This window comes from Sodiomyces alcalophilus, assembly GCF_042370955.1.
Source record: "Sodiomyces alcalophilus JCM 7366 unplaced genomic scaffold ACRALscaffold_2, whole genome shotgun sequence".
NCBI lineage: Eukaryota > Fungi > Ascomycota > Sordariomycetes > Glomerellales > Plectosphaerellaceae > Sodiomyces > Sodiomyces alcalophilus.
This window is the reverse complement of record NW_027263533.1, coordinates 2022521-2050508: the sequence shown is the minus strand read 5'-3', so window position 1 is coordinate 2050508 and position 27988 is coordinate 2022521. Positions and strand designations below refer to the sequence as shown.

The 27988-nt window shown below is 53.9% G+C and overlaps 13 protein-coding genes across 13 annotated transcripts; 6 read left to right on the top strand and 7 right to left on the bottom strand.

Annotated features, from left to right (window-relative positions):
• Positions 1-1476: 1476 nt before the first annotated feature.
• On the top strand, positions 1477-2559 carry ACRALDRAFT_207113 (uncharacterized protein; the record flags this gene model as incomplete). The annotated part of the gene is made up of 8 exons (XM_071022177.1): positions 1477-1490; positions 1518-1716; positions 1784-1957; positions 2004-2020; positions 2055-2090; positions 2118-2200; positions 2245-2387; positions 2518-2559. 8 exons carry the CDS (start codon positions 1477-1479, stop codon positions 2557-2559), a joined length of 708 nt encoding a protein of 235 aa, XP_070876895.1.
• Positions 2560-2749: 190 nt separating this feature from the next.
• ACRALDRAFT_207112 (uncharacterized protein) lies at positions 2750-5644 on the bottom strand (the record flags this gene model as incomplete). Its single annotated transcript, XM_071022176.1, has 4 exons — positions 2750-3118; positions 3147-4857; positions 4932-5022; positions 5579-5644. Coding segments are annotated over 4 exons (2237 nt in total), but the record flags the coding sequence as incomplete, so codon positions are not given.
• Positions 5645-5700: 56 nt separating this feature from the next.
• ACRALDRAFT_207111 (uncharacterized protein) lies at positions 5701-6815 on the top strand (the record flags this gene model as incomplete). Its single annotated transcript, XM_071022175.1, has 9 exons — positions 5701-5711; positions 5745-5779; positions 5840-5913; positions 5987-6018; positions 6180-6212; positions 6286-6428; positions 6465-6474; positions 6515-6722; positions 6780-6815. The coding sequence occupies 9 exons, from the start codon at positions 5701-5703 to the stop codon at positions 6813-6815; spliced, it is 582 nt and encodes a 193-aa protein (XP_070876893.1).
• A 54-nt stretch (positions 6816-6869) lies between these two features.
• On the bottom strand, positions 6870-9170 carry ACRALDRAFT_2101079 (uncharacterized protein; the record flags this gene model as incomplete). Its single annotated transcript, XM_071023041.1, has 3 exons — positions 6870-8232; positions 8294-8426; positions 8495-9170. 3 exons carry the CDS (start codon positions 9168-9170, stop codon positions 6870-6872), a joined length of 2172 nt encoding a protein of 723 aa, XP_070876892.1.
• Positions 9171-11360: 2190 nt separating this feature from the next.
• Positions 11361-12241, top strand: ACRALDRAFT_207109 (uncharacterized protein; the record flags this gene model as incomplete). Its single annotated transcript, XM_071022174.1, has 8 exons — positions 11361-11371; positions 11427-11498; positions 11530-11678; positions 11708-11735; positions 11809-11884; positions 11920-12013; positions 12044-12164; positions 12208-12241. 8 exons carry the CDS (start codon positions 11361-11363, stop codon positions 12239-12241), a joined length of 585 nt encoding a protein of 194 aa, XP_070876891.1.
• Positions 12242-12343: 102 nt separating this feature from the next.
• Positions 12344-13672, top strand: ACRALDRAFT_207108 (uncharacterized protein; the record flags this gene model as incomplete). Its single annotated transcript, XM_071022173.1, has 10 exons — positions 12344-12511; positions 12543-12573; positions 12599-12740; positions 12811-12884; positions 12977-13101; positions 13145-13318; positions 13360-13404; positions 13450-13475; positions 13513-13590; positions 13630-13672. 10 exons carry the CDS (start codon positions 12344-12346, stop codon positions 13670-13672), a joined length of 906 nt encoding a protein of 301 aa, XP_070876890.1.
• Positions 13673-13750: 78 nt separating this feature from the next.
• ACRALDRAFT_207107 (uncharacterized protein) lies at positions 13751-17411 on the top strand (the record flags this gene model as incomplete). The annotated part of the gene is made up of 24 exons (XM_071022172.1): positions 13751-13806; positions 13853-13934; positions 13981-14086; positions 14168-14261; positions 14314-14360; positions 14448-14507; positions 14584-14646; positions 14685-14720; positions 14778-15001; positions 15069-15124; positions 15178-15196; positions 15259-15272; positions 15304-15328; positions 15357-15493; positions 15562-15567; positions 15606-15753; positions 15880-16011; positions 16047-16313; positions 16343-16359; positions 16407-16465; positions 16496-16511; positions 16547-17118; positions 17235-17300; positions 17377-17411. The coding sequence occupies 24 exons, from the start codon at positions 13751-13753 to the stop codon at positions 17409-17411; spliced, it is 2337 nt and encodes a 778-aa protein (XP_070876889.1).
• A 194-nt stretch (positions 17412-17605) lies between these two features.
• Positions 17606-18573, bottom strand: ACRALDRAFT_207106 (uncharacterized protein; the record flags this gene model as incomplete). Its single annotated transcript, XM_071022171.1, has 7 exons — positions 17606-17864; positions 17891-17917; positions 17981-18074; positions 18221-18335; positions 18376-18418; positions 18450-18510; positions 18552-18573. The coding sequence occupies 7 exons, from the start codon at positions 18571-18573 to the stop codon at positions 17606-17608; spliced, it is 621 nt and encodes a 206-aa protein (XP_070876888.1).
• Positions 18574-19341: 768 nt separating this feature from the next.
• ACRALDRAFT_1061145 (uncharacterized protein) lies at positions 19342-20316 on the bottom strand (the record flags this gene model as incomplete). Its single annotated transcript, XM_071016372.1, has 1 exon — positions 19342-20316. A coding segment is annotated over exon 1 (314 nt), but the record flags the coding sequence as incomplete, so codon positions are not given.
• On the bottom strand, positions 19350-20316 carry ACRALDRAFT_2057493 (uncharacterized protein). Its single transcript, XM_071021808.1, has 2 exons — positions 19412-20316; positions 19350-19379 (listed from the first exon to the last, which is right to left on the bottom strand). Exon 1 carries the CDS (start codon positions 20050-20052, stop codon positions 19705-19707), a length of 348 nt encoding a protein of 115 aa, XP_070876887.1. The 5' UTR covers positions 20053-20316; the 3' UTR covers positions 19350-19379; positions 19412-19704.
• A 1077-nt stretch (positions 20317-21393) lies between these two features.
• ACRALDRAFT_2063057 (uncharacterized protein) lies at positions 21394-22262 on the top strand (the record flags this gene model as incomplete). The annotated part of the gene is made up of 2 exons (XM_071022012.1): positions 21394-22076; positions 22160-22262. Coding segments are annotated over 2 exons (786 nt in total), but the record flags the coding sequence as incomplete, so codon positions are not given.
• Positions 22263-23344: 1082 nt separating this feature from the next.
• On the bottom strand, positions 23345-23801 carry ACRALDRAFT_2032690 (uncharacterized protein; the record flags this gene model as incomplete). The annotated part of the gene is made up of 1 exon (XM_071020713.1): positions 23345-23801. A coding segment is annotated over exon 1 (229 nt), but the record flags the coding sequence as incomplete, so codon positions are not given.
• Positions 23802-25038: 1237 nt separating this feature from the next.
• On the bottom strand, positions 25039-27836 carry ACRALDRAFT_1047817 (uncharacterized protein). The gene is made up of 4 exons (XM_071015522.1): positions 27263-27836; positions 26672-27201; positions 25713-26481; positions 25039-25584 (listed from the first exon to the last, which is right to left on the bottom strand). The coding sequence occupies exons 1-4, from the start codon at positions 27681-27683 to the stop codon at positions 25157-25159; spliced, it is 2148 nt and encodes a 715-aa protein (XP_070876883.1). The 5' UTR covers positions 27684-27836; the 3' UTR covers positions 25039-25156.
• Between the last annotated feature and the right edge of the window lie 152 nt (positions 27837-27988).

Below are 27988 nucleotides of genomic sequence, written 5' to 3'. Positions count from 1 at the left end.
CGGTGGAGGGGGAGGCGCTGGAACCCAAAAGTTACCCAACCGTGTGGACGTGGACGTGGCAGGGAATGACGGGATGGGATGGACATGGACACGATGGCAAGCTCTCTCCAGCCTCCCATCCTCTATCAGGACATCCTTGTCTTCCGCCCACTCTTGTCCACCTCTGCCCACTTCGGGCCACTTTGGTCCAGTTTAGACGGACGCTTGGGGAAACCATTGGCTCTGCTTCACTTCTCTCGACACTGCAGGGTCCCTCCCACGGCCTCGATTTCGATTTCTTTTCTTTCCCCGACTGCCGCCCTCTGCTGAAACCGGTGATCAACGCGCGCCGCCCAGCAGGGCCCCGTCCATCCCGTCGTTCGAATCCGTCTCCGTCAGCCACCCCATAAACTCGTCCCTCAGGATCCCCTGACTTCCCACGTCTGATGTGAGAACGTCACCTCGCCGGACTATCCATAGGCTATGACCTATATTAAGAAGATCTTTCTTCTATCCCGTATCACACTAAGCTCTTAGGTTCCGACACCTCCACCTCATCCTCATCCTCCATCCCACCCATTTGGGCATCAAACTGCCAACAAAACAAGACAGAAAATAGACGAGTAAACATACAGACCTAGGCGACAGAGATGGCAACGAAAAAACTACCAAACACACTCGAAACAAAGCAAACCATTCAGTCTCGGAACTACCCAGCAGCTCCAGCAACCACCTCGCCCCCTTTTTTCTCTCAACCCCCTATTATTTCCTCACCCCACTTCAATGATGTTTTTTCAAGGGCCTGACTGGGGAGCCTAGATTGATTGATATCCGGGCTATAGAATGTGGCTGGATGTGGGTCAATAACGCCACTCCTTATCTCCCTAAGTACCACAGCCAATTTATATGTATATCACAGCCAATTTGTATGTATATCTTGAGTAGCAAATTCCACCTGTCATCGAAACATATATATCTCCATTCAGCCAATTTAGGTTTAAACCGTCCGCCTTTATCCTAACTCCATTTGACTCTACGGGCTTATAATAACAAGGGTACCTAGGTATGTATATGGATGGTGTGTCCAGGTACTTATGATGAGACGTACGTTGCGACTCGAACAGTACGAAGTACATGTAAATTGGTTGTGGTACTTAGAGCTTTCGGCCGTACAGCCATGAATCCACTGCCAGCCTCATTTTGTAGCCCGGATATCAATCCGTCTAGGCTCCCCAGTCAGGCCCTTTTTCAACGTTGTTCTCCACTCGAGACTGGCAAAAAATAGGGGGTTCGTGTAATTGCATCCAATATCCTTCGTCATGCTAGGCATAACTGTATGCGTAGCCCCCATCTCGCTTGGGCCACCGCCACTTGGCCCTAAAATGACCACCCTCGTATAATAGCTTGAGGCCCCTCGAATTCGGACTAGTCAGGGGTTTTCCACCATGATTGACCGCTTTTCTGGCCATGGGCTAATTCGATTGATTACCGCATGCAATGCGCAATGTCCTGTTGATCCGGTGTCCCGGAAGCTGAAGAGACGTCGGCAAAGACGTGCGATTTGACCAGCCTCGCGAGGAGAGTAGGAAAAAAAAAAATGAAAAAAAGGGGGCTGGGCTTGAATTTTTGTCGTTGAATTTTTCGCATCATCGAACCGAACGCGTCTCGTCCGTGGGCGCAATCGGAATCGTCGCAATCGTCGTCGCAAGCACCGTCGCAATCGTCGCCGCCACCAAAGTGACAGAAATGCGAAAGTAATATTTTAAATATTTAAATATTTTAATAGCTGACGTCTCACCCCAAGATTATCAGAAAATACCCTCCGTCACCCAAAGACATCTCGTCAGAATCTCAAAGAATACCACGCGTCACTTCGCTGTCACTTTGCCTCTCAAACACCAACCATTATATCGCATCGCAAACATGCACGTTTTCTTTTGTTGGCCACGACACCCAGGAACTTGACAGAATTCCCACTGTAATTCATGCCATAGGTGTTCCCAAACATGTCTCTGTTCAACTAGACCCAGTGGCAGGAGGGGTGAAAACGGTACCGTGGTCTCGTTCCTGTCCAGATCAGGGTTCCAGTTCAAAACAATAGGCCTCTGCATGTCTGACTGTCCGACTCTGACTCCCAGACAAGCTAGCTTCCTCGTCTCGGAACTGGATATTCCATTTCTCTTCCTCCCCCCCCCTTCTCATCCTCCGTCCGACTCGTCTCGTTGTTCAGGGAAAACGGAGGCTTCCCCGACGCATAAACGACAGCGTTCATGATAATGAGCGAAGGCCCACATCAAATTAGCCGTAGTCAGGAGAGCACTCATGGCTGGTATTTGTATATTCCGCCGCCAGCTCTATCGAGTCAAGTGATCCAACCGACGGAGAAAGGGCTGGGTTGCCATGAGATGGTGAGAAGAGTCGTCCGAGTAGAAACAAAACAATAATGATAATGGTAATGATAATGATAATAAAAGCACTCGTAAGCCAATGCTCGGTCTTCGCCGTGGCTTGCCATCGCCCCCTTTGGCAGGAGACTAGTCCAACGGAAATGCGCCATCATATGTCCAGAACCTCAAGTGAGAAATGTGGCGGACGCTCGGCGCGTTCCCCGAGGTCAGTCCCCGGGTATCATAATGAAGTAAACAAAAACTCCCCAAAACACCTTGCCCATTAGAATCATCTTCCAAAATGTCCTTCCAGTCATCCGTGACCACGCCAGAAAAATGGCCATGCTTCTCAGGAAAGGCGCGTCCTGATCCATTCCGCCCACTGGCAAAGGTCCTCAAACATTTCCAGGGCGCGACCCAAATCCCGAGGCTCGAGTTTCTTCTTCCCCTCGCCGCCACCCGCCGCCCCCTCCCGTCCCTCCGACCCGGCGCTCTTCTCCTTCTTCTCTGGTTCCTCGTTCTCCTCCGCCGGGATCACGTTCTGCGAAACGACATGGACCGCCGCGTTGGGCTGGATCTGGAGCTCAATGTTGGCCGTCGCACCCCGGAAGGGGAAAACCACGTTGAGGCCCGCCGTCGGGTGGACGGACAAGACCACGTCGATGCGGAGCGGAGCGTCTGCCGCAGCGCTCGGTTGCTCGGGCTTGTCGTCTCGTAGGAAATCTCGAAACGCGTCCTCCTTGGTGGTGGTGCTCCGGGAGATGATGGATGCATTATTACTGCCGGCCGGGCGCGGTGACTTCTTCGCCCGTGATGTCGGTGCCGAAACTGCGCGAGAGAAGCATCGAAATGAACGCGTACTGACGCAGGATCGGCAGCATGGCCGTGACCTGCCGGGGATGCGAGAATGGCAACTCCGTGATGGTCTGTCCATACACCGGCTTGTAGACGAAGAGTGTGTTTAGGTGTCTCCGGGGCGTCAGCTCGCCACCCGGCTCACTGACCAGAACATCCCTCTGGCATGTAATGGTCCGTAGCTCACTGGCATCGTGGTGGACTCCCTCGGGAATGGGGAATGAGATGTTATCGAACGTCTGAGCTGGCAGGAGCATGGGCGGAGGCTGGGCACCAGCGATTCCATAGAGCGTGTTGCAGACGGACTGGGGTACGATCACGGGAGGGCTGAGCGTGGCCGCGAACCTGACGTTGGGAAACTTCTGCGTTGTGCCATCCGGCTGCACCACGTCCACCCCGATACTCTTGTCTTCGGGGTTAGGAGGCAAGAGGGTAGGCTCGGGCTCCAGCCAATCCAGTACAGTGCCATCAGGAGCCGCGAGGAGTTGGTCTTCGGGGCCCGGGTCAGATTTCTGTATCTTGGCCGAGATCCAGTTTTCTGACACGCGGACCGGCTGGTACAGCTCTCCGTCCAGGGGTTTGCATCCAGCGAGAACCGTCCAAAATTTGGCGTCACTCCGTCCCGACGACGAGGAGAATGGGATGAGGTGTCGGTCCGTCCAGTAGTCGATCGACAACCCCACCTGATCCCGGGCGTTCATAGCAGGCCGGCCGCTCTTCCCACACAAAACCGCCTTCTCGCGCAGCTGCTCGGGCATACTCTTCGTCGTAGGGTCTTCGGCCATCTTTGACAGTTCCCATGTATACAGCTTCTCCAGGCTCTCGTAGATGCCGGCGATGGCTTCCTGGCAGTCGACACCGGGATAAACGCTCAGCCTGTCCAAGAGGGCGAGTCGCTCTAGGTTGGCCGCAAAGTCGTCCAACGTCTTGGTCAGCGGGCTCTGGTTCGGCCGCAGCTGCAGGGTCCTCAACAGGATCTGTTCGGCTCCCGCCACGTGCTTGGTGACGATGGGCGTCGACTCGGACTCGGGAAACGCCAGCGTAACGCCTTGGACGATGTTGTTGTCGAGGTGAATGTCGAGCTGTAGTCCGTTACCCGCAACCACCAGCGTCTTGGTTATCCTGCCGTCGGGCGTCCTGTGCTCTTCCCACATCTTATTAAGTCCTGTGCGCAGGGACAGTCGCTCGAGGCCAGCTTCACTGACCCATCCTTTTGCTTTCTGTTGGTTCGCCGAGATTAGCTTCCTGGCCGAAAATCTGTAGAGGGAACCAGGTAGGTGGTGCACACAAACCCCGACAATGTCCAGGACCGTGTCCAATCGCTTGAGCCTCTCGTCCTCTCCACTCAGGCCACCCAGCCCTCCGAGGCCGCCTACGCCGACATTATCAAGGCCCATGTCTAGCCCTCCTCCAATGCCCAGGGCGCCCATGGCAGCTGCAGCCGACGGGCTGTCGAAGTTGAGTGGGCCACCATTGCCAGGATGTCCCATGAGAGTCGTCGACGTCGCAGGCGATTTCTTAAACTGCTGCGGGGACGACTTGGGGCCCCGAGGGGAGAAGGCGACATGGGCGTGCGAGGTCGAGAACGGAGTGGACACGGGCGGCGTGGCCCCGGGAATACCGGACGGGGTGCGACCTTGTTGTGAGGCATTATGCCTCATCGGGTGATTCGGCGTGGGTGTCGCCATCTTCTAGATCAAGTAGGCGCACCAGAGGACAGCAGCAACGGCTGCTGCTCCTTTGCCCGAGCTGGGAAGATGGATCGGCTTCGAACAGCCGTTTGCGAAGCAATGTCGAATGTCTGCGGCGACGGGTCCCCCACTGCAGTATTATGACGTCCGATGCAAGAAGTCTAGGAATTGAACTGGTGAGAAATGGGAGGCACAATAAGTAGCTGAGCAGATGGACAGGGCCTGGGGCGAGGTAACGGCGTGAAGGTAGTTATGTTGGTTGGTGAAGGTGTAGAAATTTTGGAGGTCCGGTGTCTATCCGTACGAAGTAAGTTGACTTTCTACTTCCCGCAGTGGGTAAAGTTACTTTCTCCCGCTGTATCTGATGTCAACACAAGACAAGTGGGGCTTTCGATGCCATGTTACGTTGTACACCCAAGTTCTATTCGTATGTAAGTGTACAGCTACGATCAATCCCGAGTTATCACATAGACAACTGTGTCTCTACGCGTCTCTAGTACAATGGCTCAGCAATAATTTCGACGGATTTCTACCTTTAACGCGTATACTACTAATAGTGGGGAGTTGATAAGAATCCGTCGCAATATTTGCTTAGTGACTCTACATACTTCTGTAGGTACTTCTTCTGGTGCTTCTATATCCTAAGTCAGGACAAAAGTCAAATACAAGCCACTGGGCTGACGATTCTTTGGTTTCTTCACAAGGTCCGCGTTTACCTACATATTCGTACATAGACAACACGAAGAAGCCCACAAAGAGAAACTTGCGAGGTAACGCAGTATATTCGTATGCCGTTCAAGTGAGATATGTAGCCGGTCCTGTTTCTACCAAGTAATTACCTGAAGATGACCACAACCCCGGATAGATGTCTAGAATTAGGATATCACCCAGGCCTCGGAATCGGATATGCTTCGAAGACAGCCACAGCCATGATCCTCTTCTCTTGTGGCAGGCTCCCCCAGGGGCCAAATAAATCATTCCATATTGAAGAGATTCATCGCGTTCAACCCAGGACGGTCTAGGTCATCGTTTAAATGTGAACCTAACGCCTATTGTTTGTTGCGACGACCTGAGGTAGTGGAGCATTCAAAGGCATCAGAAGAATGGTGAGTGCAACAGCTTTTATTCCCTTCATGAGGTCGTTATCGGAATAAAAAGACAAGGAAAAAAAGAGATAGAAAAAGAAAAAGAAAAGTTATGTCCAACATAGACCACCTAAGGCACACTTTTTGTAAAAGAAGCAGAGTCATAAGGTCGTCATAACAAGTGAAACCCCTCACGTCGGAAAAGAAGACGTGTCGTGTCGCCGTCGCCAACCGAAACCTGCCGCCTATTTTCCCCTCTAGCACATGCACATAACGCTTTCATGCCAGTAAGCCGCCCTGGAAGAGGCACCGGCAAGAAACGGGCCCCAACGAGACCAGCAGCAAATCGTCCCCCTGCCTGAGGGTCATGACAGGCAGGGGGGGACCCAAGCTGCGCCCGTCCTCAGCTGCCCGGTCTACGCCTCTTCCCGGTCTGTCGGGCTAGTGAACATGGTGTGGTGGAAAAGTCGAGCTGGGGTTTCCATGAGAAATTAAATCCTTCCGTGCAAACCGTGAGTTCATCAGACATGTACAGCCATGATGAGGCGTTTCGACAAAATCAGAGAATGGTAAAATCGTTATCTCATCAGCGCGTCACACAGGATGCCCGATGGACCTCTTGTCGCGACAAATACAAAAAACGAGGCAAGGAAAAAGGGAGAAAAAAAATAGCAAAGGAATGTCAGGAGAAGTATCGCCTCAGAACTTCTCACCTGCTCATGCACGTGTGGATCCAAATCAACAACTGGATCACACGAAATAGCAAGGCTAAATCTTTCTAGATGCTGGTGGCGCTTCGACACTGCCATGCGGAATAAATGGCGACCATGCTTGAAACTGACTGAGTGGAGTGTGATAAGGCATGTCAGAGCCTATCTGTGCCTCGTCGGGGCGACGGTGGCGGAAGCCGGCCGGGCCAAGCTTTCGTAGCCGCCTGGAGGGAGTGTCGCGTCGATTAATGTCTTTCTCCGCTTCATCTCCATGTTGGCTCCGCCCCCACTCAAAGGCCGCTGGAGGTCCTCCTCCTCATCGCGACCACGTTTCATGCCACCACTGCCATTCATCATCGGCTGCTGCGATGAATAGCCGTTCGACATGGAGTTCATATCAGCCGGAGGCGCGTACACATCGTTCCCGCCTCCGTTTGTCGCACCCCGGTCGTTGCTCATAACGCTGTAGAGGTTGCTCGAAGGCTGATGCTGCACCCTGGGCGATGTGTTGTATGCAGGCTGTTGAGAGTAATAAGGCTGGGGCGGGGCAGCCGTGCGTGGGGTCGCGCGGCCGGACGCCTGAGGGTGATTGGAAGATCCTGTCATCTCAGGAGCAAGGTGTTGGTGTTCCGATGACATGGTTCCAACCGGCGGCGGCGCGTAGTTGTACGAAGTACGGTTAGCGTCATAAGCACCACTGTCATGAGTATATTCCGTCTCATGCTCATGCTCCGCCTCTTCCTCCCCAGCGGCGTGTGGTGCACTCTGGCCGTTCTGCTCGGGAGGATGGATGATCCCGTTCACGGGCTTCTGCTCCGAGGCAGGAACCTGTGCCGGGGGCCGCGACGATGGAGGGCCCATGTCATTCTTTCCATAAGCATCATGATGTCCGTAGACCGAACGATCCTGCGGGCCAGGGTTGGCTGGTTGATACGGGGAGTGCTGCGTCGAGGACGGGTTATACATCGACCTCGAGTTGTCGTACTGCTGCTGGGCTCCAGACTGGTAAGGCTGGATGCTCTGGATCGCCGTGCCAGGCGGCGTAGACGCAGGGGTGGCGGGCATCGAGCGTGCATTACTAAGGCCCGTGTCGATGGCGATGGGATTCGTGCCCTGAGCCCCGCTGATCCCCTGTGATTGCGTCGTCCACTGGAACCCGTCAGAGGGGCCCATACTACTCCCCATGACGCTCGAGGCACTTGTCGGCGGGGTGGGAAATGTGTGCGCCCTGTCCAGGGCCGGACGGCTCATATTGGAGTGGGATGGGAGAGACTGCTGTGGGCCTGGCAGAGCCAGGGTGTGGTGATGATGCTGCTGGATTGGTGCCAGTCCAGGACCGGATTGCGAGTTTCGCATCTGGCTTTGCTCCTGTTTCCGGCGTTCGGCGGACGCCATGACCTGGTTCGTGCGATTCTGGTTGGTGGGATGGTAGAGGAGTGCGCCGATGTTGTGAACGAAAAGGGGATACAACATCTCGGTAATCTTTTCCTTGTTGGCAAAATCCAGAGCCCTCTCAAAAGGAATCCTATAGCGTGTCAGACGGGAGGCTGGCAGATCATGGTAATTGTCTCGTCGAGTGCACTCACCAGACGCCCTTCAGATGCATCGGCCCTATCTTGACGACGTGTCTCACTTTCTCACTCTTCAAGATTCCGTCTCTTCGACCACGCGTCATTCCAGCCACATTGAGCAATTTCGTGCCGTTGATCATGCCGTTGTCTATGGAGCAGGAGTCAGATGAAAAATACGCTGCGGTACGGTTTCCACATCTCGGACGAAATGCATACCTTCACGTCGGGCGACACAAATGCCTCTCGCCTCTACCTGGAAGCACAGGCTGCCCTCGTCCTCCCAAAGAGTCGCCGTCACGCGGGGTTTCATGCCCGGCGGGGCAATTTGACCGGTAGTATCCATCCCCTGATATGTGTTGGCGGGGGTGGCTCCTGGCAGCGGAAGGACGTTCGGGGCCGGGCCCATGCCATTCGGCACATTCGGCGGGGCGTTTTGCGGGGAGGTGAGCCCATTCGCGTATGGATAGTGCTGGCTATAATGCGGCGGCGGTGGAGGCGGGTACTGGGCGAGGTGGTTTGGTTGCAACGCCGGCGGCTGAGAGTGATAGGGTGCCATGGCGCCCGAAGTGACAGCCGGAGGCGGCTGCGGCTGTCCCGCAGACATATGCTGCTGATAGTACATGTCGGCTGTCGACTGATTCATGTTCGCGTAGTGATCGTAGGCCCCGAGAGGCTGGGTGGTTGGCCCGGGTATCGCCGAGCCAACAGGTAGCGTTGGAGACGGGGTTTTCGGTCCGTGTGAAGAGGCCGCCGAGGTGAACGACGACTGTGATCCTGCGTGAGAATTCGAAGTAGAATCCACCGAGTTAACTCGCGGAGATGAAGTACTCGAAGAGTACGCCTGGTGTGGGGTGGGCAGTGGCAAGGACGGCGGTACTCCCTCGCTATGCATGTACAAGGGCCGTTGGTCGGTCGAGGAGCTCAAGTATGAGGAGTGGCTCAAACCCCGGGTTTGCACTTGTGATATCGGCGGTAGATCCAGTTTCACGGTATTGTCCCGCCACTTCTAGTTCAGCGGCTAACGTGTAATGGGCTCGTGTGCAAATGACGATTGCGGAAATCCAAGCAACCTGGTCTTAGCGGGCAAAGCGAAGAGACGGATGATGGGGATTCTAGACAACGTCAATGGCTGAGGGAGGCAAGACTCGACAACAACCAGGTATGCGGCAACGAGGTTGAAAAAACGGAAAGAAGGCCGGCGAAAGTCCGATTTCTCGATCCGCCAACGAAAGAAAGAAAAAAAGCTTCAATGAGGCCACGGAGAAATGAATCGTCGTTATTCTCGAGAAAGCGGTCGAGGTGATCGTGTCTCGTCAAGAGTCGTCAAGGGTCAATGCTCGTGAAATCGTAGCATCTAGCAAAGCTGGTTGGTGGTCGCAAGAGCAGTAAAGGTTGCCGACTCTGCATCCAAATCTAGGTGGACGGAAGACGAACGAGGCCTGGCGGTAAACGGAAAGAAGGTGCGCCCTCGTTGTTTGTGACTAGCCCTGTAGTTATGTCGAACCGTGGCTGATCTGGTCAATGCCCCGGAGTGAAAACGGTTCAAGTGGAAACGAGGGGAAGTAGGGGAAAGGGAAAAAAGATAAGAGGGTTGGTGGTGGGAGCCCAAGTGGAAGAGAGTGGGTTTCGTTTGGTGCGGTCAACTCTGAAGGCCAAGATGGTCAAGTTAGAGGTACACGCAAACCAAAACACCTGGATGAAGAGCTTCGTGATGGCTCAATCTTTTTTACTCTCTAATGGATATGCAGGCACATCAGCTTAGGTCCGGGAAGCTAAATTGGAGATGCAGGAGAGGATGTGCATTGCAGGAGTAGGGTAAGTTGGGAGGTAGATGGAACGAGGAGCGGTGGGACGACGGGCATATCGGCATTGTAAGCAAAAGGAAAAGAAAAAAACTCACCTTCCTCACCTCTCTCATGGGGGGAGGAACACGACCTAGTCGGAGGGGTGGGAGGAGGAGGAGGAGGAGGAATATCGGGAGGTTGGTGCAATCGTGAAGGAGAAAGGAACAGGAAAACGTCCGGGCGAGGGACGGTTTTGTTTTTTTGGGTACTCAGGAAGTAGAGCAGGACGTGAGCCAGCCAGGGACCACGGTAGTGTAGAAGGGCGGACAGTGGAGGAGGCCGGGGAGGTCCAAAAAGACGACAAGCCCACCCTGGTCGTGATTGGGGTACTTGTATCAGGTACTTGTTCCTACGTACATGGGTTGTAGGGGACGTGGAGAGGACGACACGGAGGGAGGAAAGAAGAGGGTGGAGGGATGAGCTGGGACCAGCCTGACTGAACCGGGGCCGAGAAGGAGGAGTCTGGACGAACGAATACAACGTACCTAGATATACAACGTACCTGTACGTACACGTGCTGGACCTCTCTGATCAGTCAGGTACCTTTATTTTACTGCGTGGACAGATGCCAACCACCTCACTACGAAATTTCGAATGGTAGTGGTCGCGAGTGCCGTAAGACCGGGGTCATTTGGAGCGAAGGCGAGGAGAGGGTCGACAAGGTTTCGTGCTCCGAAAAGGAATAGCACAGGCGAAAATCGGTGGTCTAGTTTGCCGCCAGCCTGTCAAAGTAGAGGAGCGGGTTCTGAGGCCGGGTGAGGTGTGGGTTCTCTTTTTCTTTCCGCTCGTTCTACCTCACCCGATTCTTGGACCAAGCGAAAAGAAGGTTTATTTCTTGATTACTTTTTCTAATCTTCGCTGGGCTAGTGATTTGGAACTGTTTGGTCTTGGGGTGGTTGGGATTCCTCTCTGTCGTGGGATGAGACTTTCCTGAATCAAGAAGCTAAAAGGTAGGTGTACCGAAATTTGTACCCAAGATACCAAGGCAAAGTACCTTATCTACCGGACTTGGTCGCTGGCAGTTTGGACTGGTCCAGTGTGGACCGTTGGGACTGTCGTACCTGGTACCTCGTCCCTATGTTCCTACACCGCCGCTTTTCTTTCTGTTTGTCCTTTTTTTCTTTTCTTATCTCCCAGGGATCATCTAATCCTACTAGTCTAGACTCGTAACTGTTGAATCATCCACTTGCTATATGTACTCTTCTATCGTTGTATGTATGTAATACCCGTACATTTCCATGTCTTCAATGTGAATCCTTTCTTGGTGGCGCATGCGTGGTTGTTCCGTGGTGTCTGAACCCAAGTCCCTCCCATCTCCCCTCCCCCTTCTCCCGGGCCAAATCAACAACGAACAGATCATCTTACAATAAGACATGGTATTGTATTCGTGCATTGGAGTGGGAACAGTGTAGAGGGAAGGAAAGTATTGGTCGCTTCAGAGCTGGCCCTGGGAACCTATCCGCTAAAACCTGAAGAGCGGGGCGCCAGCACAAGCGCAGTACGGAGTAATAATGTACAACGTACTCTGTACGAATACTTACCTACCGACTACCCATGTATGACCGACAATTGCAGGGGGTGTGAGCCGAACAAGCTTGTCGTTGCACTTCCTCGTACTGTACAACGTACAACGTACATACAGGACAAGGGTCTTTTTTTTCTTTTCGTGCATCGTGGGACGGCCAGGTGGGGTGACCAGGGCTTCCTCGACCAGGGACAGGAGAAGGATGCGCGCAAGCCAATCCTAATATCTCAAAGTGGAGTAAGGACGGGAAAGCAAAGGCGGGGGTTGTTGAGGAGGACATGGGCATCCCATCTTGGTCGCTGGTCGTCTTTCTATCTCGGACGGCAACAGAGTCGCGTGGGATGTTCAAGCAGGGCCGCGAGTCTTGTGTGGAAGCGAAGCTGTCAATAATGCAAGTGCTACACGGAAATGCTTCGACGCCTCAGCCGAGAGATCTGAGGCTTCGTACTCGGAGACAAAGTTCACCAACGCTTCACTTGCTGGTTTTTTTGAACTGGTCGTTGATTGACGACATTCTGTGCTGTGCCTCAAGCCACAGTTTAATAAGCGTTGGACAGAAGAAAACCCACTTGGTTCTTCGTGCAACGCCTCTAAAATAGGGCCCCTAAAATAATAAGTACCTACGAATAGGCAGGCTAAAAATGGAGCCTATTAACCATTATGTACAACGTACGTTGTATGTACAACGTACAACGTATGTACAACCGATCGCATCACTTTTACCTCGATCCCCCGAGGTTCAACAAACAGGTTTGGACTCCTGAGATACGGCACTTGCTTGCTTCATTTCATTTACATTTATTCCATTTTCCCAGGCAACAATTGATTTGCACAGAATCACAACGAGCCTTGACCATCGGGGCAGTTTTCTTCATGACATTCAGCTAGCTTGCAGATGACGCATGATGCTCCGCTCCTCCTGCTCCGTGATGTTCTCTTCTGCCCACTAAGCTCCTACCTACATCTGCGATAAGTGCGTGGGCCGGCAGATCCAGTCTGATTTACCCGTCATCAGCTGTCTCCATGCACGTCGTCGCAAGGCTGCAGTCTTGATTTTGCTTGGGTCTTGCAGCTTAAAACTCGCCATCCGCAGGTACTAAAACTCCCATAAATAGCATTAGGTCATCTGCTGTACTACAATCTTGGCTGGCCTGGTTTTCCAGCGGAGCGCTGTCGCGAAGGGAGGAACGACCGGAGCGGCAGGGGCTCCTATCGCTCCGCTGGCATTTCCCTCGAAGTCTTCATAGCTTCGAGGGATAAGTATCTATTTTAATTCTTGTAGTACTCACTACTTAATTTCTCCCCCTTCCTCGAGACCACCAAGCAAAGATTCTTCCACCGCTCTCACCAGCGGGATACCTGACCCCGGCCCGGGCACTTGGCAGTTTGGACTCAACCTAAGAAATATCAGTTCCACTTTCCCTTGGATCATTGCATTCTTCATATGGACAATTGTCCGTCCTTGTCCACAGTTCGCGCTGATATCACAGCGAAGAGCTGACGTTCGCCGCTGGTCGTTTGTTATTTTCACGGAAACAGCCAGATGGGCAGTCGATGCAGTCGCTCACTGGCAGCCAATACTGGGGACTGCATGTGAGCTGCATTGGCGTCATGTACGGGGCATGCAGTGCCGATGTAGATGAGCAGCGACATCGCATCGCATCGGTACCGGTTCTGGAACCCGTACATCTGCTTCTTCATGCTTTTCGCAGACATTTAAAAGCACCATAATCTCTCATTATGTCGCCAGGAGCTTGGTCTTTCGACCCATCTATCCTAGCCCGTGATATCACAAGCCGTAGGACACCCGTTCGATTTCCCCTGCCAGGTCCCTTTTTATTGTGCGGCATGACATGTCCTTCTAGCTCCACGGCGATATGCACCAGTTTCCGCCAGTGGATAATTCGGGCTGCTGCAAGCTTCCGCGGCGCCTCCAAGCATACGTGTTGCCCCAAGGACGTATGGTTGTGGCTGGTGGTCAGCGAGACAGGGGACGCCGTTTTTCATTGCGGCCTTTGGGCGTAGAAGCGGCGGTGGCGATACTCAGTTGTTGCCTCTGGACTCTAACCAACGATACCGAAATATGAACGTTTTTGGGCGTTCATGATCATCACTTCTTTCGCGTTTCTGTTCACCCTTCAATGTCGCCCCTCGGAGACGTAATCAGTAGTTGCACAACCGATCTTGTCTTTCACGATTGGGTAGAAAAGCCTGCTCGAGTTCGGCCGACCGAGGCATGCCCCTGTTACAGAGTACTGCCCGTTCCCTGTCGTTCACGTCTTCTCTCGTATTGCACTTACAAATAGGTAGGGCTGGTGGTTGATGATGCACAGCGGATATTAGGTAGGTACATGGATGCTGCGTTATGGTCATACATGCAGCAAGAGGCCACAGTGAGCTACGGCTGTCTTGGGCCTCATTATGCACGACATTTTTTTGGTGTTTCGGATCTACATACATACGTTATACTTAATGTATTACCGCACATACAACGCCGACCTACTTCGTACACGCTTTCAGTCAACGGTCGGTCGGGTCTTTTTTCTTTCCTTTTTTCCAACGCCAAAGTAACCGAGTACAATCGCCACCATGGTTTTGCCGATCATCCTCAGCAGTGGCCGCCTCCCTGCACGGGGCTTGCTTTTATTAGGTGGACGTTTTGGCAGCACGCCACCATCTCGGTACCAGGCCAAGGGGTTGGAATGCATCGCCGGTCGGGAAACAAGCATTAGCTGCCTTTTTCTTTTCCCCGAATTATAGAAGAATGGCCAAGCGTGGACGTTTTGTTAGGATCTTGAAGGCTGGAGGACACGCAATATGGGGTACCTATCCGTACTAATGGAGAACGAATACCAACGCGGTGTGGATTACTATACGTTATAATCGATTGAGAGAAGCTGTTAGCCTGTTTCGGTTACGGGAATAAAGAAGAGAAGCGTCCCTCGTCATTGAGTGGGAGAAGAAGATGGAATCCGGCTTCCTCCAGGGGCGTCGCAGCGGTTGACTCGGAAGCGTTTCGCCCTATCGACCGGGTGAGACAAAGCCGCCATGTCTCTCAAGTTAAAATATCATCGTCGAAAAGACAGATAGAAGGCTGGACTGAATTCAGAGAAACAAGAGCTCTAGACAGATCCCAAATCCCAGAATAGTCTGATGAGCCAAGTGGACCAGGTCCAGCACCAGCGCCAGCATTGGCCTAGCTTCCCCAAGAACTCGGGCTCCAAGTCTACAAAGCCATCTCCTCCCTTCTTTTTTCCTCTCCTTTTTGTTCTTGTTCCCTCGCAGCCTGCCTGCCTCCCCGTGGGCGAGATATCGCGAGGCTTGAGACAGGGTACAGGGCAAGTGAAAAAGGAGGTTGGTCTGAGCACTCGCATAAGCCCTCGCTGCAAGGCGGCTAAACATGCTAGCCCTTGGCGAATAGGAGCCCGTTGTTGGCGGCTATGACAGGGGTTCCGAAAACCGAATGGCGGGGGATGAGTAGGCCTTTTAGTCCTCCCGGGACTACCCGGGCGTGGTCTTAACCTCGCAAGTATCAGGTACTTCTCTTCTGTGTCGTGGACAACCACTTTGGCTGGGAGGGTATAGTACAACGTATGTGTGTGGTGAAATAGTTTTGCTTTTGCTTGTGCTTTTTCCTCTTCTTTTCCTTCTCAAAGAACAATTATCCTGCCGGACCCCGGTGTTCGAACGGCCCTCTGATGGTCCTCAGCATGCCTGTCGATATCAGTACTCTGCCACCGGGGGCATTGCCGGCGGCTGTAGCCCGTGCTACCTCTTTTTGGGCACATTAGCTCTCCCGTCCCTCTCTGTCCTGTCGCCGTTCCAGATGCAAGGAACAGCTACAACGTATGTACAACGTACACATACATATGTATGTATGTATGTATGTATTGATGAACGATTCTATTTATGAGCTGGGAGTGTGACTTGATGCTGCTGCGAACAAACACCTGACGAGCGAAGCTGGGACTGGCTGTAGGGAACTGGTGGTAGGTATCCGCGAATCGCCTCAACCCGTCTCAACCCTGTCGCTACTTGGTTTCGGGGATTACGAGGCAATTAGTGGGGCGGCTTTGCGGGATCATCCTGAAGAAAACCCGGTCGTAGTCAAAGCGACCACTAAGAGGGAGGAAATATTAATTAGATAATAGCAACCTTGGTATCTTGTCGGTCCACGGTGATACCAGCTCTCGGCCGGATAGTCCTAGCGGACTCGAGCCTCGCTGTTGCAGCATCGCTTGTTTCCGTTCGCACGACTTTTCAAGAAACAACACGTTGGAAGCTACATACGTTGTATTGCCTTCTCTCCTTCTCTACCCCTCTCCACCAGAACACACATCGAGGCGGTCGCATTTGGGGCCGTTGTCGTGGCCCTCGAACAGCTGCTCTTCTAATCTAGCTTATCAGTTCCCGTTCCCGTCCCAGCAGGGTAGGTAAGCAAGCAGGCGAATCACAGCAATCCACGTTTCGGCCAGCCGACCACACTTCCGTAGCCCAACCACCATTATCATTCTCCCTTCCCCTCTCGGTCTCACCCCGTCACCACGCCTATGGATCCAATCTAGAAAGTCTTCCCGCCACCGACCAACCACCGGGCCGCCCAGTTTTCTGGCAAAGGGCTGGCTGGGTTGGCGATGCGCTGGCGAATGCACACGCGACTTGGATTGTCTGACGAGCTGGCACCACAGGACGAAGATTGCTATCATGCCCATGTATGCTCGGGGCAATTATGAGTGGACATTGATCGTTCGCCTATTAGCACCTCACCTCCCATGACATTATCCGTGGCCATGATCCGCGAGGAGGTGAGTGAAGTGAGTGTGCTTCGCTCTCACACCCTTGAAATAGGCCCGGGCCAGACCTGGTTGTGGTTTGCGTGGTTGTTTTGCAGCCATGAAGGCTTCGGTGCAGTGGCAACCCCCCCGATCGATCTCTGCACGTGCGGACCGTTACCCGCATTACATGCTCCGTACATCCCTTCCCAGTGGTTTCGTCGTTCGAACTCGCCTACCTGGAGAGCTTCATGAGCATTTACAAGCGCAGACAATCATGCTTCGTAGGAAGTGCAGACGAGGCGCTTCTCATGGACAGACGCCCCTCAGGGATCCCACATCAACCCCGGATTTCCCTGTCGCTGCTGTCTCGTAATGGGGAATGGGGAAGGACCCGTGTCAATGGACACCCTTTCATGCTTCCATGCGTCGTTGGGGTTTGGAGATCCCGTTTCTCGCCCTGGGCTGGGCACGATAGTGGACTCGACTTCGGGCCGCACTTGGGGTATCACTATGTATGCTCTGGTCACGCAACACAGGCCGCACCACACACACTTTCTCTCCAAAACACAGGGCCTTTATTTTCCAAGGTGCGGTCTATAGGGTACGAGTATGTACACCGTAAGGTTGTACGTTGTAATCATTCAACCTCCCTCCCATCGGACACATGCGTTTCCACGCGATCATTGTCGCGCTTTGGTTGAAAATGAAGCTTGCTAAATAGGTTTAGTGCCTCCTCACCGCTACTCTTCAGCCTGTTTAGGGACACGCCCTCTTCCCCTCTTTTGACCTGCTTTCGTTTTCCTGACCACAAGATGTACATACTACTTCGTCCTTTGTCCGGAATACAACGTACCTCGCCGGGACAGGCGCGGAAGGACGTGCCCTGCTAAGTCGATCATTGTCGAATGTACGAAATACATTAACAACGTTCTGGTTGCACAACAAGCACCCTAGCGTGGCTGGGCGATCAGGACGGGATGGCTTGGTAGGTACCTAGGTACCGAGGTTCCTTAGAGGTAATGGTACAAAGTATGGATGTGTAGGTCCGTATTTTAGCTAGGTACGCTGCCACACTATCAGAACCATATTCGTAGGCCACTGGGCCACCTACGGTATAGTCAGAAAAGCAGAAAAGGCTAGTAGAGCGAAGAGAGAGCCGTGGATAAAATGTGGACTGAAGTTCTCAAGCTCCTAGTACACTTATGTATGTATGTATAATAGGGATGGTTTGATGTTTCGATCTTCCGCATTCTGCCGGGAGAAAGTTGGTGTTGTCGTCGACCGGCAGGCCAAAGTACCTGGTACCGGTAATCAACGAGCCATCAGGAACCGCGGGGATGTACAGTACATGCTTATACGTATGTTGTACGTTGTAGTGCACATACTTCGTACGTAGTCCGTATGGGGTGCATTCAAAGGAATTGAATTCCCAAGGCTTTGTACTTGGCGGCTTTGTTTGTCGGGTCACTTCAATTTGGGACCAATGTCAGCCATTCTTGCCCATCAAACACGTTGTACACGTAGGTGTAAGTATAAGGTGTCTGTCTGTATTCCGTACGAAGTTCCTTGGATGTACTTTACTGGATGGCCAGACCAGGGATCGACAATGAGGCAGTCCAAGGCAAAACGGCATAGCAGCCCTGGGCGGGTAACTTGCCGGAAGCAAACAGTTCAGTTCGGTCACAAGGGTACCTAGATAAGGATAACGCAAAAAAAAAAAAAAAAAAAAAAAAAAAAGGAGCAGAAAGGGTTAAAAGCGAGTAGTCAAATTCATTTCAAGGGTTATTCCTATTCTTACCGAATGGAGCCCACGTATCTGTATCTGTAGGTTGATTATTTTGTTTCGTATTTCGTACAGCATATCTCTGTACAGCATTTGGCACGTTGCGAGGAAAGGAAGGGGAGTGGGCCTTCTCGTCATGGCGCCGGGATGTTTTACCGCCTATGCATTACATGTGTCGTCGGGAAGGCTGCAGGTTTAGCCTCCGCTGATGCGCTGGAAGATCTGGTGAAAATCGGTGTCCTACATTAGCTTGAAGCGCCGAACGAGCCGCCCCATCCCGCCATTCGGTCGTCGCGTCTCTAGGGCTCGGCTTTTGGCGCGTTTGCTTTTACTCCGTAGAGCAGACCGCCCCCGAGAGCAGAAGACATGAGACATTTTGAGTAGATCTATTGAATATGCAGCATGGTGCGTCGCCATGTGTGTGTCTCTACAACAGTCGACTTGGCTCATGGCCCGAACTTGACAGCAGCTGGGCATCAGGATTCGATATGTACAATATCAGGATCAATGTTCGGCGGTGTGATCATGGGCCGTTCCTCTGACCCACCTACCACCCATCTCATGGAATAACCATCAAAGGGAATAGCTCGGCTCTGTCTACTTCCTCTTTCAGCTTCCAGCCAAGTCTCAACCAGGCCTCGTCTCAACCCCTCTTCTCCACTATCCATAAACCGCTCACCGGCCACCAGATATTGTAGCAACCGCCCGTCCCTTGCCAGGTAACCGACGTCATAATTGGCTACTTTTAGCGGGAGATGCACGGAACGGAAATGGCGGCGGAGAAGGAAAGTCGAAGGAAGGAGAAGGGGAAGCAGCAGCAAACAGCACATGAAATTTCCTGAACTCGTGTGGCGAGACCAGCGTAGCATTGATCTTCTCAGTCTCGGCCGACTGGCCTTTCCCCCCTCTTTCCCCGAAACTTGTCCTGGAACGAAAGATACACCTTGTGATCGCTGGTCCACAGTTATCGACGTCTCGGCCGGTGAGGGACTAAAGGGAAATGAGAGGGGGAAATGCGGATAGAAACAGCAGGACTGTAGAAATGAACCATTACCCGTGTCTATTTTCCCGCATTTCCCCCCCTTGCTTCCTTCAGACGTCCCTTTCACCGTGTCGCCCTCTACGGACCTTGCTAGGTGGCCATTCATCTCCAGGAGCGACCATGGAGAAGCCTCTTCGTGTGGTCATTTTAAGGTGTTGGCATACGATACTCCGATGTCCGTGATGTGACTGACCGATCATGCCGGTAGACGAGAGACGATGCGCATCAGGAACGCGCATGGCATAGCATGACATGGCATGACTTGCGCGACCTCGTGTGGCGGGCCGCCGGTTGATAGGATAACACTGAAGTAACCCGGAACGGTCCCTGCATGACCAACACGAGGCAGGGGAGCTAACAGGATGGAAGGGTGAGAGAGGCAGCCTGGGGTCTTTGACTTCGACTTCAACCTCAGACCGATACACGGCAGGGAAAGGCACCAAGCACGTTTCCGAGGTCATATGTTGGCGTGTGTATATACATGAACACCACAAGGCAACGCTGTTCGTGGCAATATCTGTCGAGGCCCCTCGAGGTTATTGTTTGTCCAAAGTCCATTAATGCACCCGTCTTGACATACGACGCACATAAAGCCATCGAGTCCTAACCTTGCGGATCTTGTGTACGTTGTAGTGTACATACCTATGTATTTCCACTTCCCACCTAATATTAACTGCCCAACAGGCAGATCGCATGGGGATGGAGAGACTGGTGACCAACAATGCGGGATCCTTCCCTTCTTTTCCTTCTCCCCGCGGTCCCCACCACCATCACCACTCTGTACGTTGTACGCACCTACATACATATCCGTATGTGCATGTCTTCAGACTTGTGCTGTACAGCGTTGTCTTTGAAGTATTGACTTGCCGGAAGTTGAGCTACATGGCAAACTCACTACCTGTCCGTCAGCCCAACGTCGTAGCTCGCTCATGTCAACCACTCAAAATACGCGATGAGCGAGGCCATAACCCATTCTCTGTACGTCGTATATAACGTAGGTACATACATCTAATGCTTGTTACTACCTAATTCTACATGTCATTCGTACGGATTGCCGGGACTGAGAATCGGGGAATGGTATGTTAACTGGTAACCCGTCCAGGTGGCGTCCGCTCGTTGGCGGCAGAGTAACAGTGCACCACGAAATTGGCGGGTCAGGAGAGGGGAGAAGGGGGGAAAGGTGCGGGGCGTCTGCGGGGTTCCCAGATAGTACGGTTGTACGTGTACAAATGAATACATAGGTACCTACAACGTAAACACACAGAGGCAGTCGCGGTCCAGCCCAGGGGATTCCAGATGAACAATGTTGGTGGCTGTACCGTATGTATCGGATGCAGCGGACGGACGGGAGCGGTCCCCCGTCTGCATATCAAGCCATGGATAGACTTTGAGAACCTCGGTCTGGGTCTTGGGATGAGGGATGATATCCGTGCGAATACAGTTGTTTGCTGCAAGAAGCGGGGAGGGACCAGGGTGAAGATGGCAACAATAGCATTGTGTTCCAGTGGAGACGTTGGTTGGAATGTTGGGCCGCTAAAAGCTAACCGATGAGGAGATAAGACGCTACACTATGGTGGTGAAAATGTGGCTGACCGTGGGGGGGGGGGATGTGATGTGTTGCGAAGACGAAATTCGGGTGCTGTGGTTGGGTTTTACGTTATGAGGCGGTTGAAACGGTCATCTTTGGGGAGTGGCTTTATTTCTAGACGGACGATGAAAAGGACTCCGTTTGCAAGGTGGAGTTACGTTGAACGTTATGCCACGGCTGTGCTGTAGCGATAAGGTACTTTGGCTCATAGCTCATGTACGTACCCGTTTTTCCACCCCGCGTCCCCGGCCGTTAAGGTACTTTGGTATCGCAGTAAAGATACATCGCGAGCTACTTGGCCCACCTAGATGCCACGTGATTTCGTGGCTCAAACGTGATGGAGGGCACTGTCTTCGTGACGCCAAACACACTGTCCACATCGCGTTTCCCTATCCCTTTGCACAGCTGGCCCTCGCGTGATTACATGTCAAGCCAGCCTGATTCATTCGCTCCGACTCGACTTGACGATTTACCTGTGCGGGAACGGCCTATCCCTTCTCGCGCAGGACCACCTCCCGCTCAATTCCCACGACAATGCCACCTCCAAACTCTTCCCTCCCGAGGGCCCCCGAACCTCGGCTCCCCCGGCCCTTCGACCCTTGGAACTCGTCCTCAACCGGCCACCAACGCCCCGAAGTCCGTCCTGTGCAGGGCTGGCGCGACAGCCGCAACCGCAAGCTCATATCTCAGTTCCGCGGCGGCCTGTCGGGCGGCGAACGCCTCAGCGACACCGTCGGCGCGGGAAGCGCCGACTTTGACCCCAAGCTCGGCATGGTGGTGCCCAAGGCTGTCCGAGCGCGCGCCGCCATTAGCGTTCGGGACATGCTCGCGAAACCCGGGAAGATGCGCGAGACACTGCGCAGCAGCAGCACAGGGGACGAGAGCGTCGCGGGGCGTGAGGACAAGAACAAACCCGATGATCCTGTAGACGAGGGTGAGCGGGGGGTCGATCGAAACGCCGAGGCCCAGGTGGCTGGTCGGAGAGGCATTTTCGATGGCGTCGTGGTCTATGTCAACGGCAGCACCGCGCCGCTCGTGTCAGACCACCGGCTCAAGCGCATCCTGGTCGAGCATGGGGCCAAGGTGTCGCTGCACCTCGGCCGGCGGCAGGTTACACACGTCGTTATTGGGAGGCCCGCGAGTGGAGGAAGGGGTTCCGGGGGTGGCCTGGCTGGTGGCAAGCTGGAGAAGGAGATTCGGACGATCAGAGGCTCGGGGGTCCAGTATGTGGGCGTCGACTGGTAACGTACCCCGTTCTCTATTTGTTCTCCATCTGCTCTCTATTTCCTTGATCTCGCCTGCATGACTAATTGGGACACTACAGGGTTCTCGAAAGTCTCAAGGCTGGGAAGAGGTTACCAGAGTCGCGGTTTGCGAGCTTGAAAGTGGCCAGAGAAGGACAGCGGAGCGTTTATGGAATGTACGCTGCACGAACGACGTCCGAAGCACCTGGCGGCTCCATAACATAGTCAAGGCGCTTGGTCTATTTTCCGATTGAATGTTACACGACGCGACGGTTTCTGGAGGTGGCTCGATATAGGTTATGTCGTCATGGAGCGCGAAACGATGATTCTTCTTGTTCACTATTTTCTCTTTCTTCCGTCTCTTCTTTCCTATACACACGGCATGATAGAGGCATTGACTCGTTAGATTATCTTCTGCTAGGTTTCGAGGCGGCACAACGCTCTCTCCGGGCGTTAGTCTATAGCATGAGGACACCGGGTGGACGGCGGGACCGTCAAGCTTTACACTTGGTCATTGGACGTTTTGCAGGATTCGGAATTGGCTAATCTGATCTGTGTGCGTCAAAATGAGCCCGGATTTCCTCCTCCTTCTCCCGGGACGGTACCACAGACAAGAAAACGGATGTGGGATCACCAATTGACGTCCGTTACATCATGGCTCGTGGCACAACGAACTGGGGGCTTGCCTTTAGGTCGTTCGTTGGGCAGTGATCTACTTTCAAGCGCCGATACCGAGAACGAACGAGTGTACCCTGCAGCCTCTCCCCTGGACATCCAGGCTCGCGCACCTGCGTTTTCAAGTCCACGCCCCGTCTTTTACTGCACACATTCCGTCTCCTCCTATCGTCTGCGTCCACCGGCAGACGATGACCTTTACGGGACTCGCGAGCCAGGGATATGGCCCGGGAGAAAGCAAAACCCTTTCCATCCCGCCTGGCCGGGGTAAGACGAAGAGAACCCGTGAAACTCCCCGTATTGTCGCACATACGGAAGGACCTGGAAGCCCCAGTTACCTCGACCTTGCTGGTACCACAAGTTCTCCTAGTCCAGTTGCACGAGTCTGTGCGACCTGGCTGAGATGGCGAGGCCATTGGCTATGGCACGCCGCTCTCTTTATCGCCAATTAAGCCTCCCTGCCACCTGTTGATTCCGAGTCTCTCACTCGCCACTCGATGTCCGGCTCGAGGAGGGGGCAAGACTAGTTCGTGCCAGGAGATACCGTTTTGTCGTCTGTTTCGGGAACCCAGTCAGATCGGCCTCCGACAAGTTAAGGTCTCGACTCGGACTGGATTCCCCACATCATACGCTCGTACCCGGGAGTGCTTTTACCCAAAGGCTCTCTCGAGGACCAGGGAGAAAGGGGTTGGGGGCTTCGGTATAGGGAGGCGGGAGAGTAGCTCGGGTGAAAGCCTTCTCCGACCGGGCCCCTCATCTATCCCCGTGTTCGAGCTGCTGCGGTTGAAGGTGATGGTCATATCCGCCCAAGTGATGTTCCACGGACGGCATTGATATGCAAAGACAGGGAGGGGTGTAAGGCAGTGGACCAGGCAAGACGTCAACATTGCAAGGGTTGGAGGAGTAGAAGGTCGCCACCATTCCGGGCTTCCCTCCTTGCAGTGGAGCTTTGGTTCTGGTGTGCGTTCCCTCATTCAGTTTTTGGGCTTTGGACTGTCGTCTACTCCGTTCTTTGTTTCTCTTGGCCCCCTTGCTTCATGGCATCTACCCCCCCGTCCTCGGTGTGTGGGGTTACCCAGTACTCGTCTCTCGGACTCTATTCGAAGCCAAGAAGCCAGTTCACGAAAACTAGGAAAAGCTTGGACGTCAAGCGGCTCCTGTGCTTCTCTAGGTAGACACAGTGGCGAAAGGGAGAGGCCAGACCCCGGGGGGCTGGGTGGGACAGGCTCGAGTTACACGACGAGAGGAAGGGAGGGGAGTGATGATGGCAGTGATGGCGGAGAGAAAAGGGGGGATGTTTGGAAATTCGGAGCCCCTTTGTGACGTTTGTCCTAAGGGCAGCAGGCACACTTCATTCGTTCTCTCCCTTCACCCTCGTCTGGCGCTCGTATTGTCGTTGCCATTTCAAACCCCGCATCACCTCCATGTCTTGCTTGTAAGCGCGACAGTTACATGCGAATCTTTGTCTTTGTCCTTTGGAGGCCAGGACGGCTATGGTTGCTCTCTGTGGCAGTCGACCACGGCGACAACTCAGCCTTGGTGGTTAGAACAAACGAAAGGGCTAGGACTGGTCTGGGCAGTCGGATGTGCCATGTGATTCTCTCAATCCAAAAGAGTATTAAATATTGTATGACGTTGGTGTTCTCGTGGTCAGTGGACCTGATGCGTCAAATTGCGATAGGGACTGAAGCTGTCTAGGTGAAGCTGGTAGGACGGCAGGCTGAATAAAGTAGTCAGTCATATCTACGGGAATCCTTTTGTTCTCTGTTGTGCAAGGGGCAAGCCAATAACGTATAGCGCTGTGAAGAACCAGAAAAGAAGACGGGATTGTATAGATTGTATAGATTGTATAGACATTGTGTGAGCAAGCATCGCATCCTGCAGAGGGATGGGCTATATCATGACAGCAAACAATACAATGGCGAGTAGCTACTTGGCAGTGGATTATGAATATAGGATGTCCACATGTCAGGGAGCGGCTTATAGTCTCAATGCAGGTAAAAAGGGGCTCGAAGTTGCATTTATACTGAGACTATACGCACATAATATGAACATAATACGGCCTGGTTCTAACATATCTTGCCGTACGTTGAATCCGGCCACGAGCTCCTTGGTTGAGGAGACACTACGCCTTTTATTGAACAAAAAGAACTCCGGGGACGATTTGGGTTTCAGTTGATCTTGGACACAAACCAAGATCGAGATGAAAAGCCCCGATTCATGGGATGGGATCGAGGTCATGTTCAAGTAGGGGATTCACGAAGAAGGGACAGCATGAAGACTATACGACATACAGCCTGCCGTGTAATATAGAGATCCAGGACCCAGAGACCCAGAGACCCAGAGACAACCGGTCAAGACAGCATTCAATCATAAACTCATCCCTAAGCGTCACATAAAAACTATAGCTTCGCCCTAACGTCGCCCCTCCTCGCCCTCCAGTACTCCCTCACCTTCTCCCTAGCAACAAGGACGACCGCAGCATCCTCCACCGTACTGGGAACGTTAAGTTCCTTGTCCAGCTCGCCGCGCGCGGCATTCTCGACAAGCTCGCGCAGCACGCGGCGCAACGTCTTGCCGCTGCGCGTTTTGGGGATCATGCCGCGGCCCTGCACGATGCCACCGAGCGTCGCAATGGCACCCACCTGCGAGCGCACGAGGGACTGGATTTCCGCCTCCAGGGCCCGGTCGGGCACCGCTGACGGTGGGTGCGGGTGCGTCTTGAGCGTCACAAAGGCGAAGGGTAGCTGGCCCTTTAGGGCGTCGGGAACGCCGACGACGCAGGCCTCTGCCACGAGGGGGTGTGAGGTTATGGCTTGCTCTAGGGCACCTGAGAAAGGAAACTTCAGCCTTCTTGCAGTCATAAAGGCTAGGGATCCCCCGGAGAATGGGGTAGGTTTCGGCTAAGGGAATAGGAGGCAAGGGATTCGGAATGGGGAATGGAAAGATGCGACATACCGCTGGATAGCCGGTGAGCAGAGACGTTGAGCACGTCGTCGTTGCGACTCATAATGTTCACATACCCATCAGCGTCGATGAATCCACAGTCACCCGTGTCGACCCACTGCCCCTGGAACCGTTTAAGATATCCATTATAAAACCTCTCCTCTTCCTCCCACAAGGCACGGAACGCCGTTGGTGGCAAAGGCATGCCCATCACGATATTCCCCGTCTCACCCCGTGGCAGCTCCTTGCCATTGTCATCCACAACCCGAACGTCAAAGCCCGGCATGGCTTTACCAGCGCTACCTGGCTTGCTGGGGATAGGCGGCAGCCGTGTCTCGCTTGTCCGGTCAATGTCGGTGATGTGCGCGGAGGCCACCTGGGGGAACAGGGCCCGGCCGGAGATGGGGCTTCCCGACTCGGTAGACCACCAATTGTCGACGACATGGGCGCCCCCCTGGGAAGACGGCGCGGCATACTCGTAGAGCAGAGCCTGGTAGGCTGATATTATGGCGGGTTCGGAGCGCTCGCCGGCCAGGAAGAGGCCCCGTAGCGAGCGGAGGCCGCCGCGGGCGCCGATGGTTTTAAAGTGGTGGTTATCGGGATCGTCTCGCTTGATGGCCCGCAGGGCCGTGGGGGCAGTGGAAAGCACGGTGACGCCGTATTCCTCGACGATGCGCCAGAAGGCAGAGGCGTCAGGTGTGCCGACGGGCTTGCCTTCATAGAGGACGGTGGCGGCGCCGGCAAGAAGCGGAGCGTAAATGATGTAACTATGACCCACGACCTAGCTAAGGTGTAAGATTGGGCATTTGGCATATACGAATACATGACAGACAAGGCATCGCAATGGAGTTGATCTGGAGGAGTTGTGCTGTAGGGGGAAAGGATATGAGTCGTCCAAAAAGGGGTACGCAACTGAAATCCGGGGAAGCGCAAAAAAAGGTCAAACGGTGTACTAAGGAGACAAAACATACCCAACCGATATCCGAGGCGGTAAAAACGACGTCGCCCGGGCCATGGATATCGAAGAGGTAGCGCATAGACAGCTGGAGACCAACGGCATGCCCGGCAGCATCACGCACGACACCCTTGGGGGTACCAGTAGTACCGGAAGTGTGAATGATGTAGGCGGGGTCCGTAGAAGCGACAGGAACGCAAGAGGCACGAACATTCCGCGCCCGACAGCTCTTGACGAGGCTCTGCCAGGTGCGCTCGCCCTCGGAGCGCCGGGTAGGCCGCCAGCGGACCTGCTCGCGCTGCCAGATGACGACGCGGCGGGGCTTGTGGGTTGATAGGCGGAGGGCTTCCTGGACGAGGGGCTGGTAGGGCGCCGGGCCCTTGGTGCCCTCGATGCCGCACGAGGCGGTGAGGATGGCGACGGGGCGGGAGGCGTCGATGCGCTGGGCCAGGGCGGCGGGGGCAAAGCCGCCAAAGACGACGCAGTGGATGGCGCCGAGGCGGCTTGCGGCGAGGATGCCGACGAGGGCCGCGGGGATCATGGGCACTTGGGTGATGTGTTAGAAAGGGTTTGGTCAAAGAGAACAGGAGGCAGCGGCTCATCTCACTATACACGAGGACGACGTCGCCCTTGCCAACGCCTTCTTCCCTCAGGGCACCGGCCAAGACCTCGACCTCGTCGAGCAGCTGAGAATAGGTAAGAGTCTCCTTTGTGCTAGTGACGGGGCTGTCCCAGAAGATGGCGGGTTCGTTCCCCCGACCAGCAAGGACGTGGCGGTCAACGCAGTTGAAGCAGGTGGAAATCTCGCCGTCGGGGAACCAAGACCAGGACGGGTGGCTGACACCGCTTTGCTTCAGGGTCTTCTGGGTGCGCCTGAGTGCCGCGGAGGGTTTCCTATGCCAGTGGAGGAGGTCTGCCTGGCGACCCCAGAACGATTCCGGGTCATGGAGGGACTCGCGGTGGGCATCCTCCTGAGGATGGGTTGTCCGTCTAGCCATGGCGGGCTGATTCGTGCATTCGTCTGACATGATCTGGACGGGGGGAAGGGATGTGGAAGGACGAGAGAGGGATGAGGTGTGAACGGCTGCTCTATATGGGGTGACGGGCTTGGATGGAACGTCCAACGTGGGCGAACATAGGAGGAGAGAGCAGTGAGTTCGCCTGGGTATTATAAGGGGGGGAAACACATGAGATACCGGGACGACGGATGTAAGGACACTGGGCCAGCTTGCTCTATAAATCAACAATGAAACCATGAGGAGACTAGAAGACCTCGGTCGTTGCGGGAACCCTTGTACGTGGTTGGATATACACTTGGGATTAATTATGTAGT